This window comes from Garra rufa, chromosome 14, assembly GCF_049309525.1.
Source record: "Garra rufa chromosome 14, GarRuf1.0, whole genome shotgun sequence".
In the NCBI taxonomy this organism is placed as follows: Eukaryota; Metazoa; Chordata; class Actinopteri; order Cypriniformes; family Cyprinidae; genus Garra; species Garra rufa.
The window spans coordinates 42,940,845-42,959,519 of NC_133374.1; the positions used below are offsets into that span (position 1 = coordinate 42,940,845).

Genomic DNA, 18,675 nt, shown 5'->3' on the forward strand with positions numbered 1-18,675 from the left:
TGTCCTCAGAAACGTGTCGTTGGCATTTTCATTCCGTGCCTGATAAAACAGCGTTGCTTTGTGTTCAGCCGTTACTATGGAAACCGTAATATTTCAGCGCTCCTAAAGCGCCACCTCGTGACAAAAGAATGAATTTGCAAATTTTCAGCTGTTTATAGTCAGATTATTGCAAATACCGACCCACGTTTTTACCCAGCAAACACATAGAGTTGTAAATGTGAAACAAGTTAATGTGCTTTCTAAAAATCTAAACAATTAAGACAGTAATATTTATGTTTTAAATAAATATAATCAATTATATACTAGATTCATCCCTTTTAATGGTATAAAGGCTGAAATGCCATTAGTATCATGTTTTTATTTTTATTTTACAGTCATTTCATACCAGTCATTAATATGTTGCCAGACATTGCCCTACCCCACTCATACAGTGTTACTTTTATTTGTGCAGATACTCTGTAAATTATATTAATTATATATTTAAATTATAGAATTTGTTTACTGTATGTTGGCTATTTATATTAGGCAATGTTATATGCAATCCAGACAGTTGTTTTTTAATAGCACAATAACATCTGTTTTAAAAATGAAGAACTCATGTATGTGAACATGTAATTTACCACAGTGCTGGAAAATCTTGAAAATGCACCTTGGCAGTGCTTGAAAAGTGCTTGAATTTTACTTTGGTGCAAGAACCCTGACAACTGTAATGTCTACAACAATATGTCTGCAACTGTACACATGTGCACCAAAGCTTTTGTGAATGGTTTAATAAACTGCTAGTCATAACCTTGTTACACCAAAATTTGTTATTTAGTTTTAGGTCCATGCAAATTTGTTGGTTTGTTAAAAAAAGAAGAGATACTTGGACTTACACTAAAATTATTGAATTTGTTTTCATGTCTCATCCAAGATATTTGAATACTTGAAAAGGTAATTTTGTTGCTCGTGTTGCACTGAATACTGTGATTTATTTTATTCATTTTGAAGATATTTGTTGGTGATTTAAATGTGGTTTCTGTACATTTATTATGTTTTTGACTTAAGGAAACTTGATCAACTGAGACTTTGTATCCATATGCAGTCTGCATTTTTTGTCTTGCTTTGTAAATTAAACTTGGCATAGACTTAAACTCGCTACAGTTTAACATAGAACTCAATAAAGAGAAGTTAAATAAGAATAGCGTTCCTTGAATCCACAAAAACCATGCAAGGATGCTTGCTTCAGTGTTGCCACCCCTCATAATTTCAATGCCACCCCCTTGCCACCCCATGAATAATTTTCTAGATCCGCCCCTGCTTGTAGCTAAATCCAAAAAGTCCCATACTGTGGCAAAGTCATTAATACTTCCCGCCTGCAAAGCCATTGTAAATGGGATGCTCGGACCTGAAGCGGTTAAAGAAATAGCCAAAGTCTCTCTCTCAGATAACACAATTTCCAGACGTATTGATGACATGTCTGCAGATATCGAATGTGTGGTTTTGGAAAAGATCCATATCAGTAAGAAATTTGCTTTGCAACTTGATGAGTCTACTGATATTAGCGGACATGCTCAACTCTTGGCCAATGTGCGTTTTGTGGATGGAGACGCAATCAGAGAAAACTTCCTATTTTGCAAGGCATTGCCAGAAAAAGTAACAGGAGAGGAAATTTTTTGGGTCACATCAGAATATCTTGAAAAAGGATGACTTAAGTGGGAAAACTGCACGAGCGTCTGCACTGATGGAGCTGCAGCCATGGTCGGGCGCACCAAAGGCTTTGTAGGCAGAGTGAAGGAAAGAAACCGAGATGTGATTGTTACGCACTGTTTTTTACACCGTGAGGCCCTCGTAGCCAAGACTTTACCAGCAGACCTAGTTCCTGTGATGGATGATGTTGTGCGCATGGTAAACTTTGTGAAGACACGACCTTTAAAAAGTCGCATATTTGCATCTGTGTGTGAGGAAATGGGAGCGGAGCATAAAGCCTTGCTCTTTCATACAGAGGTGCGATGGTTGTCACGCGGCAAAGTATTGGCCCGTGTGTATGAGCTGCGGGAGGAACTTAAAGTGTTTCTGACAAATGAGCGGTCCGATTACGCAAAGCTGCTTGCAAGTGATGAGTGGTGTGCTAGGCTGGCATACCTGGCAGACATTTTTCATCATCTGAATGAACTAGCTAAGGTTTGCTGATCTACCTTTAGACAGTTTTTGGTTGGCTGCTGCCAAGGCATTCCCAATTCTGGCAAACAAAGCTATTTTGACATTGCTCCCGTTTTCCACGACATACCTGTGTGAGCTGAGCTTCTCAACCCTGACTGCTATAAAAACTAAAAACAGAGAGAGACTACGAGCTGTTGATGAAGAGCTTCGTGTGTGTCTTTCTTCAATTCCTGCCAGGATATCTGCTCTGTGTTCATCCAAACAGGCCCAGGTTTCACACTGAGTAGTTAGAAATATGAAAGATCAAAAAAGACTGTTTTCATTGTGTATATTTGATTCCTATTCAAGACACTTTGATAAGAATGACTTTATATTGTTAATTGCACTTTTTATTTGAAAGAAGAAGAAATATGAAAGATCATAAAATACTTTTTTATTTGTGTTTATTTGATTCCTGTTTAAGGCTGTATATTGTTGATAAAGGCTACAGAGTTTAATTTTTCTACAGTTTCGATTGTTGGTGTGCCTCGTGATTTTTTTTCAATTAAAAATGTACCTTGGCTCAAAAAAGGTTGAAAAACACTGGTGTAGGCATAGATGATCAAAGTAAATTATGAATATTGTTAAGTTGACTAATATTATTAGTAATTAGAAGTGCTTTTGAAGCAGGGATTACTGCAAAATGAACATGCACAAAATTACACATGTACATATTTATTCGTATTATGATTTATTCTTAATAAAACCTGCGGAAGTGGTATATTGTAGCTCGAACATTCAAACACTTTGTTTCTTTTTGTTAAACTTGAATGTATACATTTTTTTCTGCCACTGTCATGTGATGCTATTTTATTTTTATTTTTTATGTGTGTGTACTTCTAACATGTTTGGTAGGTAAAATAAATGTAAAATAAAAAAATGTAATAATAAAAATAATAATAAAATAAAAATAAAATAAAAGTCTAATTCAAATTAGAGCATCTTCCATGTCTGGAATGGATGCATTTTTCAGCCTATAAGGTAATAATAATATAATAAGATAGCCTTGTTTGAAATGTGTTTGGCTAAAAGAAAACTTTGATTTTGTCTATACTACCAGGTACTTATACTATATTGACTGGGTTAAATATAATTGCATTACTAAAACTAGACTATACAGTTTTCATTGACTAAAAATAGACTAAATGTCATCAGTTTTCGTCGACTAAAACTAGACTAAAATAGTCATGGGTAATTCTGACTAAAATAAAATGCTCAGACTTTTAGTCGACAAAAATTTGACTAAACTAAAAAGAGTATGAACGTGACTAAAACTAATAAAAACTAAAATCACAGGTTCACACAAAGACTAGACTAAAACTAAAATTAAAATCGGCCGCCAAAGCAACACTAACACCAAGAGATTTCTCAAGGATGTGGAGAAACTGGAGGCCTTTCACAGCCTAATCTTGCAGTTTGCACCCAAGAATGTGAAAGAATTTATGGAATTTATGGGACCCAATTTATGGGAATGTTGTGCAGGTTTGCAATTAATTCAGTAATATCCTAAATCAATAATTATTATTCTCAAGTATTATATTAATGTGTAAATTGTTTATTAACTGCAGATTATACATGGCGGCGATGCACTACAATGAAAATAGACAGAGAACAAGCCACAACATCATCTGGACGAGCGGTGTACAAAGTTGTTTTCTCCAAAGTTGAAAAAGCCGTCATACGTTTGTTGTATGTTGTATAATATTTACTTTTATTTACAAATAAAGTACGAAACATAAATATTAATAAAAGTGTATATATATGACAGTAATGTACTATAAATAAAAGAGGTAGGCTACTGATTGTTAAGTTTGTAGCACAATAAATAAAATTGCTGTATTCAATGTTGTTACAGACTATGTGAGTGACCTTATGAGGCTCCTGCTTAATGAGGTGTTTGCAGACCCAACACTCTATGCGGAGTAGCAACAGAAAATCCCCATTTCTATCAGCAGAGTTCGACAAACCCTCAAAGGAAGAAGTCATTGCCTGCAGAGTGACTCGCTTTAGTCAAGGAATGGCCGAAACCCCACAAACTGTCCAGTGGGATCAAGATACTCCTGGCGGATCCGATGAATAACACAGGATGGGATGTCAACCCTAACACTTAGTCCTAAGTACCCCCCAGCACCAGCTGACAAAGCTGCAATAGGCCAGATACCGGTATCGCCTGTGACAAGAGGACTACCATTAGTGTTGTAAATAAAAGGAGTGAAATTTCAGATAAATTGAATGCATTGAATGGAGAACTGCCTAGGACTTTACTGGAATTGGACCGGTGGAAGGCTACAGAACTCAGACAGTTTCTACTTTATACTGGACCAGTGGTTCTGAGAAGAGTGGTTTCACCTGCTGTATATATTTACTATCTTTCCTTGATGGTTGCAATATCAATGCTGTTGAATTCTGATGATGCATAGCGTGAGAAACACTTGGACTATGTCAGAGAGCCACTCATGTACTATTTGAGGAAGTGTGAGGATATATATGGAAACACCTTCACTGTATACAGTGTGCATTCACTACTTCACCTACCAGATGATGTGGAACACTTCAGATGTTCACTTTAGTATTTCTGGCTCTCCATTTGAGAACTACCTGCCCAAATTACCAAGCATCTGGCAGAACTAGAGCAATCTACAAAATGTAGGCCCTTGACCAAAGAGGTTTACTCTCATCTTCACAAGGTCACAAGATTGTTGTTTCATTCTTTAGAACAAGGACTATGTCTTTGTAAATGAAATACACCCCCAGTGCTACACCGAGAGTTTATTCAGTGAACCTTGTGATTCTAACCCACTCAACATCATCCACGTTGGAGATATCAGCAGAACTAGACGTAGACTGATCTGCAAACAGCAGTTGATTCATAAAGTTGTCTGTCTGCCAAACAACCCCGAAGAAGCTGACACAGGGTACATTTTGTTCCCCTTGCTGCATGAAGTAGAACGTAATTGAATTGTAAGTATGTTACTGAAACTAATGTTCCTAAGGCTGATGATACAAGGGGCAACTTTTAAGCAATGTTGCCAGACGAATTTAGGCAATGTTGCAGGCAATCAGTTGAGACACAGTGCACACAACCAATCCAGATAGAAATTTGTTACCCAATCTCAATGGAAAACTGGCCAAGCAACATTGCCCCAAAAAAGTCACCTGGCAAATTTGCTCAAAGTTGTCCCGTGTATCATCAGCCTAATAGCTTTTCCAAAAATTATCCTTGTGAGGGTGTGGAGGTTTTATATGATGCCCTTATGTAGATTGCATGCAACACATTCAGAGAAGTTAGTTGTTGCAGTCGCAAGAGACCCAAACTGAAACAAAACACTTGTCTGTAATTACTGATTTGCTCTGATTCTTTTATAGGTCTTATTATGTGGATCAGGGCAGTTTGGACAGAGCCGAATGGAGAAGAGGTTTGGGTGAAGGACAACCTAGTTTACTGGCCACCAGGGGCTAATGTAACCAAAGTAGCTAAAGAGATGCTACAACCAGCAAGCAGCTGGAAAAAGTTTCTACTGCTAAATCAGTTTTTTTTTACTACTCTTATTAGGGGTGTTTGATATGATGATTTTTGATTGTGGATGATTAAAATGTCTCTACAATCTGCTTTTGAATAAACATTGTAACTCAAAACCTGTAGTTTTTCAGGACGACACGCCGTTGACAACATTTGCCCACAATTAAAAAGAATCACTGATGAATGGTGCATAACAGACAAAATTCAGGCTGTAATAACAGTCAATGGTGCTGATATGGTTGCAGCTGTGCGCAAAGCAGGTAGGGCACATTATCCGTGTTTTGCACACACTCTAAATTTAGTAGTAAAAGACTCCATTAAAGCTCTCACTGATCTTCTTGACATCCAGGAGAGATGCAGTGCTATTGGAGCTTTATTCCACCACAGCACAAGAGCAGCCGAGAGGCTTAAAGAAGTTCAGAAACAACTGAAGTCTCCAGAAACACAAACTGATACAATCAGTTGAAACAAGATGGAACTCTGTGTTCTATATGTTCAAAAATATGTTCAGTGATCAGTCTGTCCATTGATTTCACTGGTATCACTACTTCTGAGACATATCAGTGCCAAGGTAGCAAGCTAGCTGCTGAGCTGTCAGCACAATGCCAACGTTGTTTCAGACGTATTGAAACCTTTTTACGGTTTGGCTTTCACACTTTGGCTTTTACACTTTATTTACTTCATTATATAAAAGCAATTATTTGCACATTGTTTATAAATAAGGCAATGTTTAGTGTCTAATGAAAGAAAAACTATTTATTTTGTTATTTTGAACAAAACAGTGAACAAAAACTAAAAAAAAATTTTTTAAAACATTTGTTTTCCAGTAATAATTTTGTGTTCCTTGTTTATTTAAAATGTATTTAAAATGCATATTTATTTTAAATGTATTTGTTCATAGTCAGAGAAGAAGTGCTAAAAGAGTAATACTTTATTTCATTATTGTTTCTGAACAAAACCCCCAGACTGAAGAAAAGTTTAAAAAATTCATTGTTCTCTAGTAATAATTCTGGGTTTGCACATCTAGATCATTACAAAATTAAAGATGTTTTTTTATTTGGCTTAAAAGTGTTTAAAATCCATCCTGGGTTTTACTATATACATTTAATTATAGCTGCTTTGAGAGCAAAAATTACAACATATTTCATTGTTCATGGATTGTTTTTCTGATTTAGCATATTAATGAGGCATTTAACTCATAATTCATGACATATTCAAGTTTATTTGTATAGCGCTTTTCACAATACAAATCGTTGCAAAGCAGCTGTACAAAAGTTTAGGCTACTACAATATATTTGTTAGCTTATTAGTGGTGAATACTGTATGTTAAGTCGATGTACATATGATATAATTGTTCAAATCAGTAGCTGTGTAATCAAACAGATGATGAATACTAATAGAAATGATTATGTGCTGTAATCAAACATGTAGGAAAATTATGTAGTGCTGTATGTTGTTTCGAGGCTGGGATCATCTGCGGTCCTCTGAGGGGTCGGCATCATCTCTTCTTCTGAATCCAGACTGAATCTTGTGTAAATCCTAGTTACCACGGGATGGAAATCCCGTGGCAGAGACAGAGAAATAATTAGCGTAGCTGCTGTTCCAACTTCCAACCAAACAAAAATTATGTGTTTAGCCAAAGCTGAAGAATATTAATGTGCATTTGATCAGATGTAACTGAAGTACAATGTTATGAGATACATTATGTGAATGCTTGGCTAAAGAGATGAGTCTTTAATCTAGATTTAAACATATAGAGTGTGTCTGAACCCCGAACGTTATCAGGAAGGCTATTCCAGAGTTTGGGAGCCAAATGAGAAAAGGCTCTCCCTCCTTTAGTGGACTTTGCTATCCTAGGTACTACTAAAAGTCCAGAGTTTTGCGACCTTAGGGAGCGTGAGGGATTGTAGCGTAGTAGGAGACTAGTTAGGTATGCAGGAGCTAAACCATTAAGGGCCTTATAGGTAAGAAGTAATATTTTGTAAGTGATACGGAACCTAATAGGTAGCCAGTGCAGAGACTGTAAAATTGGGGTAATATGATCATATTTTCTCGATCTGGTAAGAACTCTAGCAGCTGCATTTTGGACTACCTGTAGCTTATTTATTGAAGAAGCAGGACAACCACCTAGTAGTGCATTACAATAGTCCAGTCTAGACGTCATGAATGCATGAACTAACTTTTCTGCATCAGAAACAGGTAACATGTTCCGTAGCTTAGCAATGTTTCTAAGATGAAAGAATGCTGTTTTTGTAACATGAGAAATATGATTTTCAAAAGACAGGTTGTGTCTAATATAACACCCAGATTTTTGACTGTAGAGGAAATAACAGTGCATCCATCTAGTTGCAAGTTGCAGTTTAAGAGATTCTGTGTACTGTTTTTTTTTTATAACAGTCATGTGATTGCTCCAAAATACCACTAGATAAAAATCAATTTATCTTTATGCCACTCTGTGGTTTTCCCTACTTTAAGGTGTAACTTGTTTCAGCTGCATTTGATATCAGTTTCTCTTTTAAATAATGTTACACAGTACAATAAAGTACCATGTCCCTTTGCTCAGTGGAAAGAATAAGTTTGTGAACCCTTTTTGGATTTAATATCTGGATTTCTGCATTGATTATATAAGGAATAGTTCACCCAAAAATTAAAATGTTGTCATTAATTACTCACCCTCATGTCGTTCCAAACCAGCGATGGACAAAGTATACAAACCAACTACTTGAGTTAAAGTAGAGATACACTAGGTAAAATATTACTCCAGTAAAAGTTAAAATGCTCCCTTTACAATTTCACTTGACTAAAAGTACTAAAGTATGTGCCTTCATATGTACTTAAGTATCCAAAGCACTATGATTTATTATGGCTATAATATCGCGTTATCATTTTTGTCGCAAGACTCTCCCGTTATCATTTTTGTCACAATTGCTTAATCAACAATATGTGAAAAGACTCTAATGTTACTCTTAGCACACTGATCTATTAACAGAATGATATAGTCAGGCACTTAGTCTATTAAAATGATCATGAGCTCAAAACCTTAAAGCTAAAAAGTTTCCTTTATAACCAAATGAAATAACACCATTTCAGAGCAGGCTGTTTCAATTTAAGGTTTATTTGTAAAGTTACAAGTTAAACCTTATTAAAACTTATTAAAACTCCAAAGTTATATATATATATAAAGCATTTGGATTAAAGATTTCCATTCAGACAGACAGTCAAAATCAACTTTTTTTATCCACTTTTAATGTAATCCTTTACAGTTGTATGGACCTTCAATGAAATCCACTTGAACCAAATAAATATTATGAACCAAATATTATTGCCTTTATAGTCCTGTAATTTGATTAAAAGATGTTGATTTTGCATTTAAAAATAAGACCTTTAATAATATATTCTATATTCTAACGAACAGGACTTTTATTTTGGCCTGGTGAAGACGTCATAAGGCTGCGTTCCTGTCTGTGATTTGGCTGAAGAAAGGTGAGTGTTTTTAAACTTTTAAAGTGTTTAAATCAATACAATTCGTTTAGAGAATTGTTTATAAAAATGTGAAATGAATTAGTACAGAGTGTAACTTGTTAAGGTTATTTTGCGTGAATAAAGCGCTCAGAAACAGTGCATCTGATTTCGCTCCCTATATCTGAACCAGTTTATCATAAACACGAGTTCAGTCTGATGGAGAAACGGATCTTTGAGAAATTCCGAGTCAATTGAATCAATTGATTCGCAAAATGATTCACTGTTTGGAATCAACACACACTGCTGACCAAAACTGGAAATGCAACGAAAATAACATAATAATAAGCAGCATGATTTTTTTTTATGAACCTGTAATACTTTAAATGTAGCATGCTATTTCAGTAAAGACCAAGTTAAACTTTATGCAAATAGGAATCTTCTGTGTGTCCTTTTTATTCATTTCAGTTTATTTTTTCATTATTATTCTGAACTTAAACAGGACAAAGTGTTCAAACACACAGAAAAACTCCGGGTAAAACTGAGATCCACGCGACACAATTATCAAGATGGCGTTTTTCAAAGAGGAGAGTGAAGACATGAAGATTGAAGAAACGTTCAGAGTCAAACATGAAGACACTGAGGAACAAACAGGTTGGTTTTCATTTTCAAAGCTGAACTCATTTGATCATTATTAAAATGTCCAGCTCTACAGAAATTAATAGAACTTAATGTTTTGTGTAGTAATTAAACATTTTATTTGTGTAATACTAAAACTTGAATATTACAATATTCAGAGCTTCAAAAACATCAGTCTGCTAGTAAAATGAAACATTTCTCCAGTTGACACAGCTTGCTCTAGTTACTGCATGCTGTCTACATTAGTTCTTGATTTATAGAGCTTTAAAGAGCAGATAACATGGCCAGTATGTTTATAATAACGCATAATAATATGTAAAATATATATATATAATAATAATAAACCTCTGTTATGACTTTGATCTTCTGTCCAGCTCAGTTGTAAATGTATGTATCATCAGAAGTTGGTCTAGGATGAGTGTTTCTTCTCTTCTTCACGTAGTAGCAGCAGATGTGTGGAATCTTCTTCATATTAAGACCCACGATGTAAATTTGAGGAACAAACTCTCAATGAACCTTTAGCGACATTATTTTTTCAGACAGACTGAGACTAGCTTGTATATGATCCAGTGAGTTATTGCTGTTTTTTACTTTACATTTACAAACAGAATACATTTTGAGAATAATTTAGATAGTACCACACACAACTTGTGTACTATAGTAAAAATTACAGATAATGTACTCACCCCCTTGTCATCCAAGATGTTCATATCTTTCTTTCTTCAGTCGTAAACAAATGGTGTTTTTTTGTTTTGAGGAAAACATTTCAGGATTTCTCTCCATATAATGGACTTCTATGGTGCCCCCGAGTTTGAACTTCTAAAATGCAGCTTTAAAGGGCTCTAAATGATCCCAGACGAGGAGAAGGTACTTATCAAGCGAAATGATCGGGTATTTTCGAAAAACATTTACAACTTATATACTTTTTAATCTCAAACCCTCATCTTGCTGAGCTAGACAAGACAAGAATTTGAGGTTAAAAGGTATATAAATTGTAAAACAATTTAGAAAATAATCCATCATTTTTCTAGATTTTCTTTTTTTCCTTGACTGTGATCAGTTAGAGCCCTTTGAAGCTGCGTTTTGGAAGTTCAAACTCAGGGGCACCATAGAAGTCCATTATATGGAGAGAAATCCTGAAATGTTTCCCTCAGAAAACATCGTTTCTTTACGACTGAAGAAAGAAAGACGTGAACATCTTGGATGACAAGGGGGTGAGTACATTATCTGTAAATTTTTAAAAGTGTTTCTAGCCATCCAAGCATGCTTATATGTCTATGTAAAGGTGCATAACAAACTCAAAATGTGAATAATAATTCCGCTCCATAACGGATAGCATAGTGTTATGCTATTCAATTGGGCTTAACATGCATTTGTTTTTTTTGCCTTAGACACTGTGACAGTAAAAGTGGAGAGTCAAGATCTGAATGAAATGGAAGAGAAAGATATAAAACATGATTTCATAACTGGAGAAAAATCTTTTAGTTTTTCACAGACTGAAAAAACTTCCTCTCAAAAAAGAGCTCAGAAGACTGGAACTACAAGTCTTTTCTTCTGCCAACATTGTGGAAAGAGTTTTAGTAAAAACAGAAACCTTAAAGTCCACATTAAAATTCACACTGGAGAGAAACCTTATACCTGCCAACATTGTGGGAAGAGCTTCCTAAGAACAGAGGATTTTAAGAGTCACCTGAGAGTTCACACTGGGGAGAAGCCGTTTGAATGTGGTCAGTGTGGAAAACGTTTCTCACATAAATCAACCGTTTCTAATCATATGAGGATTCACACTGGAGAGAAGCCTTTCATCTGCAAACTGTGTGGAAAAACCTGGAATCAAAAAGAAAAGCTCAAGATTCACATGAGAGTTCACACTGGAGAGAAGCCTTTCACATGTGATCAATGTGGAAAATGTTTCTCATACAGAGAAAGCCTTAATATCCACATGAGAATTCACACCGGAGAGAAACCTTACATCTGTCCTCAGTGTGGAAAGAGTTTCACGGTTAAAGGAAACCTTAAGATTCACATTAGAAGTCACACTGGAGAGAACCCGTTCACATGCAATCAGTGTGGAAAGTGTTTCAGAAATAATTTAAGCCTTAATAATCACATGAGGATTCATTCAAGAGAGAACGGTTTTAAATGTCATCAATGTGAAAAGAGTTTCACAGACATGAATCACCTTAAGGATCATGTTAAAAGTCACATTGGAGAAAAGCCTTTAATGTGTCATCACTGTGGAAAGAGTTTTACACACAAAGCAAACCTTGAGAATCACATGAGAGTTCACACTGGAGAAAAACCTTTCACCTGCCCTCAGTGTGGAAAGAGATTCACGGTTAAAGGAAACCTAAAAGTTCACATGAGAATACACACAGGAGAGAGACCTTACAAGTGTCTTCATTGTGAGGAGAGTTTCATATATCAAAATGACCTGAAAAACCATTTGCAAAATCATGTTTAGACAACAGAGTGATTCATTGGATTACCCTCTTCTCATTTCTTCACACATCTACAGCTATGGAATTATGTTAAAGGGATAGTTCACCCAGAAATGAAAATTTGATGTTTATCTGCTTACCCCCAGGGCATCTAAGATGTAGGTGACTTTGTTTCTTCAGCAGAACACAAACAAAGATTTTTGACTAAAACCGGTGCAGTCTGTCAGTCATATAATCGAAGTGGATGGGCACCAAACCTTTAAAAGTAAAACAACACATGCACAGACAAATCCAAATTACACCCTGCGGCTCATGAAGATAAAATGTATTAAATGTAAGTCCAACATTTGAACATTGGGTCATTTATTTTGGTTGAGTCCACAGATTTGAAAGTTCTGTTGTGAATGGTTTTGTTTTTATTCAAGGGCATTTGAGACTGATTTTGCCCATGACCCCATTGTTGACCTATTAGGCTGGTCTTCATATTTGGAGACCCATGGTCCCAATCAGACTTAGGCAGTTCAGTGTGTGATGACAATAGCAAAAAAGACAACATATTCTGTGTGGGATGTGAGTTTATAATGTCTAATAAGGTAATAATGTAGCTGGCCATAACTGGATAAACACTAGTAGTGAAAATGTATTTTATATAACCTTTTCCTGTGATTTTTATTTATTTATTTTTACTTTTTTATGCATTTTAAATATGTTTTCTGTTTGCATGTGTACAAGTGTCTCAAAAAATTAGAAATTCATGGAAAAGTTCTTTATTTTTTGTAATTTAATTATTCAAAGGAAACTTTCTTATATTCTAGATTCATTGCAAACAAACTGAAATATTTCAAGAGGTTTTTTTTTTTTAGTTTTAATTCAGATTGATACAACCTAAAAATATATATACAAAAAATCAGTCCCTCAAAAAATTTGAATATTTTTTCCAAAGATCAAAAAGATATACAAAACAGAAATGTTCAAGATCTCTGAAGTAGATTTAATTATTCACTTAATAATTGGTTGGGGCTCCTTTTACACAAATTACTGCTTCAATGCGGCGTGACATGGAGGCAATAATCCTGTGGCACTGCTGAGGCGTTTTTGAAGCCCAGGCATCAGAATAATACATCAAAAAATATCTAGCAACATTTCAGTTTGTGTGCAATGAATCTAGAATAAAAAAAGTTTGCTTTTTTGAATTAAATTGCAACAAATATAGAACTTTTTCATGATATTCTATTTTTTTTTTAGATGCACTAGTTGTGTATGTGCAATGTGATCTAATGAGAATTTGTATGCATTTTTTGTGAAACTATGTGCATGTGTTGATTAACAACTTCAGGCTAACTTTGAAGAGCTACATGTGCAAAGCTTGAAGACTACAGTGGAGAACTATATAACTTCAAAGAACATGACCCACATTTAATCTCAAGCTAGCTCAGAAACTTTATTTCAAATTAAAGAAACTGATGAAAGGATAGTTCACCAAAAATGAAAATTGTCATCATTTACTTGACATTTTAAAATGATTTCCAGTGAAGCGAATTAATATGTTGTCTAATATATAATATACCTCAACAGTATATCACAGATGGGGAGTTGAGCTTGCAGTGGCCACGTCTGATGACAGCCTTCAGACAGGTAAAGATTACCTGAATGTTGAGGTGAAGCTCTTCAAGGGCCTTGTCATGCCAGAAAAAAAAAACATGAAATATGGGCTGCATTTCAGTACAAATCCAAGACAGGAACTTGGTGTCTTGCATCATATTCATCCTTGGAATCTGCGACTGTAAATAACAGCCTATTATTAAATGTTTTGCTGAATCATCACACAAGGGCATAGGTTTGTTTTGATAGTTGATCTGTAGTTTATGAATCTTCACATCAGATTTTCTTGCCATAAATTTAGTCTTAATATAACACTATTAGATACGAAATATCTAAATACAATGCATTACAAATGCAACGTTTTGCTTAATAGTCAAATCTGAATAAAATCACATTCATCATTTGAGAGGGTGCCACACAGTTCACAGTTGTGCTTGTTGTCTGGTTTTCATTTATCAGGCTGTGTCAAGTTCTCTTTCTCTCCACTTTTGTTTACCACCAGAATAGCTTCCAAGTTCATTGGCCCATCCTGAACCAGCCAACCTAAACCAATGCATTTTACATTTAAAATGTGTGGCTCACCAGAATCAAATAAGATTGATAGATGATGAAGTGCATGGTAAAAACTAAAATTTAATTCATAATATGTCATATTTAAAATATAGAAAGAATACAAAAAGTAACAAAGCCATTAAGGTTTGGAATAACACGAGAGAGATAAAAGAATTTGAACTTTTTGGGTGGACCATATTTTAAGATTTTATAGCAGATAAAAAAAAAATTATGAAGCAAAAAGAATCAATTACAGTATTGATCAAATGTCTGTTATTCTTATCAAATCTGCCTTTATGCGATAAAAATACAAAAATAAAGTGGTTTTGTGAAATGTCATTATAACAATGTTTTCTGTTTTAATATAATTTTAAAAATAATTCATTTCTGTGATGCAAAGCTAAATAATCAGCATCATTATTTTTCTAGGTTTCAGTGTCATGCGATCCTTCAGAAATCTAATATGCTGATTTGATACTCTGAGCAGCCCTCCCCACGCCTAACATGCGGGTTGGCGCCGTGGCTTAGTTGGTCAAAGCACCTGTCTAGTGAACAGGAGATTCTGGGTTCGAATCCCAGTGGTGCCTTTCCACCGGTGGCTGTCTCTGGCCTCACTGTTGGATGGGAGACCCCAACTACGCTGTATATTTTTGAACCGTGCCTCAATTGTGCAAAGACCTGAGGACCTGTCTTTCTGCCCACACAGCGTGCCACTCGGCTGAGCTGGATAGGCACAAATCTGTAAGAAAAGCCCTCAGTGGCCCAGCCTGGCATATTGACCGGCTCTGTGGCGCAATGGATAGTGCATTGGACTTCTAGAATTCCAGATGATGCCGTTCAAAGATTGTGGTTTTGAGTCTCACCAGAGTCACGCTTTTTGCCATTTTGTTAAGCCCATACTGCACAGTGTTGCCCTCGCACAGCAGAAACCATTTTGAGGCCTCCTGTTCTCAGCGTACATTGATTAAAAAAAAAGTCAATCATATTTAAAAGGTAACAAAACATGCCCAAGAACCAATTCATTGAGGTATGGCAATCACTGTCTTGCATCAAGTGGAGGCAGCAGGATGTTCGAAGTGTTGATTCATGCATCCTCTGAGCCGCCCTCCCCACGCCTAACAAGAGGAGTGGCGCCGTGGCTTAGTTGGTTAAAGTGCCTTTCTAGTAAACAGGAGATCCTGGGTTCGAATCCCAGCGGAGCCTTGCAAACGACAGGTTGGGTCTTTTTGCTCTCCCTTGGACCTGAGGCCCTTACAGTGCCTCTGCCTTTCAAACGACACCGCAATTGTGCAGAGACCCTAGGGCCTGTCCTTCCTGCAGAGAGAGCCTGCGCTCTCTTACCGTTGGACGGCCACAGACCCGAAAGGTCAGCCTTCACGCGGCTCTGCTTGCTACCCCCTTGTGGGCTCTGTGGCGCAATGGATAGCGCATTGGACTTCTAGACTGCCAGACGAGGCCATTCAAAGGTTGTGGGTTCGAGTCCCACCAGAGTCGTGGCTTTTGGCTTTCTAGTAACTCTCATACTGTGCAGTGTTGCCCCCAGGCAGTAGAAATTTGTAGACATTCTCTTTTAAGCGGACCAGCACCTGGCCCGCCTCTGGATGTTTTGATCCTCTGAGTCACCCTCCCGACAGCCTTGCATGCGGTTTGGCGCCGTGGCTTAGTTGGTTAAAGCGCCTGTCTCGTAAACAGGAGATCCTGGGTTCAAATCCCAGCGGTGCCTTGTGCGGCTTTGCAGTCCAGCAAGCGCAAGCTTGTCCGAAAGCGACCCGGAAACAGGGATAGCTAGGGCAGCGAGTGGGTAATTTTGCAAACCGCCCAGACTCAGTTGTCGGCAAACGCCTTAAAGCTGTCCAGCGCACGGTCAGCCAACCCTTGGCCTGTTCTCTGGAAGCCTGGATCGTCTGAGTCGCCCTCCCGGAGGGCGAACGTGCTGCCAGGCTAGTCTAGTAAACAGGAGATCCTGCGTCCGAATCCCAGCGGAGCCTTGCAAACGACAGGTTGGGTCTTTTTGCTCTCCCTTGGACCTGAGGCCCTTACAGTGCCTCTGCCTTTCAAACGACACCGCAATTGTGCAGAGACCCTAGGGCCTGTCCTTCCTGCAGAGAGAGCCTGCGCTCTCTTACCGTTGGACGGCCACAGACCCGAAAGGTCAGCCTTCACGCGGCTCTGCTTGCTACCCCCTTATGGGCTCTGTGGCGCAATGGATAGCGCATTGGACTTCTAGACTGCCAGACGAGGCCATTCAAAGGTTGTGGGTTCGAGTCCCACCAGAGTCGTGGCTTTTGGCTTTCTAGTAACTCTCATACTGTGCAGTGTTGCCCCCAGGCAGTAGAAATTTGTAGACATTCTCTTTTAAGCGGACCAGCACCTGGCCCGCCTCTGGATGTTTTGATCCTCTGAGTCACCCTCCCGACAGCCTTGCATGCGGTTTGGCGCCGTGGCTTAGTTGGTTAAAGCGCCTGTCTCGTAAACAGGAGATCCTGGGTTCAAATCCCAGCGGTGCCTTGTGCGGCTTTGCAGTCCAGCAAGCGCAAGCTTGTCCGAAAGCGACCCGGAAACAGGGATAGCTAGGGCAGCGAGTGGGTAATTTTGCAAACCGCCCAGACTCAGTTGTCGGCAAACGCCTTAAAGCTGTCCAGCGCACGGTCAGCCAACCCTTGGCCTGTTCTCTGGAAGCCTGGATCGTCTGAGTCGCCCTCCCGGAGGGCGAACGTGCTGCCAGGCTAGTCTAGTAAACAGGAGATCCTGCGTCCGAATCCCAGCGATGCCTTTGGTTGCGCGCCACAATACCGCCGAGCTCGTGCTTTACCAAAAAACGGACGGCGAATGGGGACAGAGAAGCTCGAGGTTAGCGGGCGGTTTCTCTTGCAACACTACCCTCTCACCTGCTTTTGAAGGATAGCATCCCAGGCTAACGGATCCAATCGAGGTGGCGCCGTGGCTTAGCTGGTCAAAGTGCCTGTTTTGTAAACAGGAGATCCTGGGTTCAAATCCCAGCGGTGCCTTTCCACCGGTGGCTGTCTCTGGCCTCACTGTTGGATGGGAGACCCCAACTACACTGTATATTTTTGAACCGTGCCTCAATTGTGCAAAGACCTGAGGACCGGTCTTTCTGCCCACACAGCGTGCCACTCGGCTGAGCTGGATAGGCACAAATCTGTAAGAAAAGCCCTCAGTGGCCCAGCCTGGCATATTGAACGGCTCTGTGGCGCAATGGACAGTGCATTGGACTTCTAGAATTCCAGATGAGGCCATTCAAAGGTTGTGGTTTTGAGTCTCACCAGAGTCACGCTTTTTGCCATTTTGTTAAGCCCATACTGCACAGTGTTGCCCTCGCACAGCAGAAACCATTTTGAGGCCTCCTGTTCTCAGCGTACATTGATTAAAAAAAAGTCAATCATATTTAAAAGGTAACAAAACATGCCCAAGAACCAATTCATTGAGGAATGGCAATCACTGTCTTGCATCAAGTGGAGGCAGCAGGATGTTCGAAGTGTTGATTCATGCATCCTCTGAGCCGCCCTCCCCACGCCTAACAAGAGGAGTGGCGCCGTGGCTTAGTTGGTTAAAGCGCCTGTCTAGTAAACAGGAGGTCCTGGGTTCGAATCCCAGCGGAGCCTTGCAAACGACAGGTTGGATCTTTTTGCTCTCCCTTGGACCTGAGGCCCTTACAGTGCCTCTGCCTTTCAAACGACACCGCAATTGTGCAGAGACGCTAGGGCCTGTCCTTCCTGCAGAGAGAGCCTGCGCTCTCTTACCGTTGGACGGCCACAGACCCGAAAGGTCAACCTTCACGTGGCTCTGCTTGCTACCCCCTTATGGGCTCTGTGGTGCAATGGATAGCGCATTGGACTTCTAGACTGCCAGACGAGGCCATTCAAAGGTTGTGGGTTCGAGTCCCACCAGAGTCGTGGCTTTTGGCTTTCTAGTAACTCTCATACTGTGCAGTGTTGCCCCCAGGCAGTAGAAATTTGTAGACATTCTCTTTTAAGTGGACCAGCACCTGGCCCGCCTCTGGATGTTTTGATCCTCTGAGTCACCCTCCCGACAGCCTTGCATGCGGTTTGGCGCCGTGGCTTAGTTGGTTAAAGCGCCTGTCTCGGAAACAGGAGATCCTGGGTTCAAATCCCAGCGGTGCCTTGTGCGGCTTTGCAGTCCAGCAAGCGCAAGCTTTTCCGAAAGCGACCCGGAAACAGGGATAGCTAGGGCAGCGAGTGGGTAATTTTGCAAACCGCCCAGACTCAGTTGTCGGCAAACGCCTTAAAGCTGTCCAGCGCA

At 38.8% G+C, this 18,675-nt stretch overlaps 1 protein-coding gene and 10 non-coding genes across 11 annotated transcripts in view; all 11 read left to right on the plus strand.

Moving 5' to 3' along the window:
* The window catches only part of LOC141284452 (uncharacterized), a 256,898-nt gene extending 243,844 nt beyond the window's left edge, over window positions 1-13,054 (plus strand). The window contains exons 6-7 of the mRNA XM_073817423.1: window positions 11,390-11,561; window positions 11,646-13,054. Coding sequence (XP_073673524.1) covers window positions 11,390-11,561; window positions 11,646-12,263 — 790 coding nt within the window. The 3' untranslated portion in view covers window positions 12,264-13,054. The remainder of the gene's footprint in view (window positions 1-11,389; window positions 11,562-11,645) is intronic.
* A 1,853-nt stretch (window positions 13,055-14,907) lies between these two features.
* Window positions 14,908-14,981, plus strand: trnat-agu (transfer RNA threonine (anticodon AGU)). Its single transcript has one exon. It is a non-coding gene; the product is annotated as a tRNA-Thr (tRNA).
* A 542-nt stretch (window positions 14,982-15,523) lies between these two features.
* trnat-agu (transfer RNA threonine (anticodon AGU)) lies at window positions 15,524-15,597 on the plus strand. Its single transcript has one exon. It is a non-coding gene; the product is annotated as a tRNA-Thr (tRNA).
* A 201-nt stretch (window positions 15,598-15,798) lies between these two features.
* On the plus strand, window positions 15,799-15,888 carry trnar-ucu (transfer RNA arginine (anticodon UCU)). Its single transcript is given in 2 exon segments — window positions 15,799-15,835; window positions 15,853-15,888. It is a non-coding gene; the product is annotated as a tRNA-Arg (tRNA).
* A 155-nt stretch (window positions 15,889-16,043) lies between these two features.
* trnat-cgu (transfer RNA threonine (anticodon CGU)) lies at window positions 16,044-16,117 on the plus strand. Its single transcript has one exon. It is a non-coding gene; the product is annotated as a tRNA-Thr (tRNA).
* Window positions 16,118-16,583: 466 nt separating this feature from the next.
* On the plus strand, window positions 16,584-16,673 carry trnar-ucu (transfer RNA arginine (anticodon UCU)). The gene is given in 2 exon segments: window positions 16,584-16,620; window positions 16,638-16,673. It is a non-coding gene; the product is annotated as a tRNA-Arg (tRNA).
* A 155-nt stretch (window positions 16,674-16,828) lies between these two features.
* Window positions 16,829-16,902, plus strand: trnat-cgu (transfer RNA threonine (anticodon CGU)). Its single transcript has one exon. It is a non-coding gene; the product is annotated as a tRNA-Thr (tRNA).
* A 426-nt stretch (window positions 16,903-17,328) lies between these two features.
* trnat-ugu (transfer RNA threonine (anticodon UGU)) lies at window positions 17,329-17,402 on the plus strand. The gene has a single exon. It is a non-coding gene; the product is annotated as a tRNA-Thr (tRNA).
* A 541-nt stretch (window positions 17,403-17,943) lies between these two features.
* On the plus strand, window positions 17,944-18,017 carry trnat-agu (transfer RNA threonine (anticodon AGU)). The gene has a single exon. It is a non-coding gene; the product is annotated as a tRNA-Thr (tRNA).
* Window positions 18,018-18,218: 201 nt separating this feature from the next.
* On the plus strand, window positions 18,219-18,308 carry trnar-ucu (transfer RNA arginine (anticodon UCU)). Its single transcript is given in 2 exon segments — window positions 18,219-18,255; window positions 18,273-18,308. It is a non-coding gene; the product is annotated as a tRNA-Arg (tRNA).
* Window positions 18,309-18,463: 155 nt separating this feature from the next.
* trnap-cgg (transfer RNA proline (anticodon CGG)) lies at window positions 18,464-18,537 on the plus strand. The gene has a single exon. It is a non-coding gene; the product is annotated as a tRNA-Pro (tRNA).
* The last annotated feature ends 138 nt before the right edge of the window (window positions 18,538-18,675 follow it).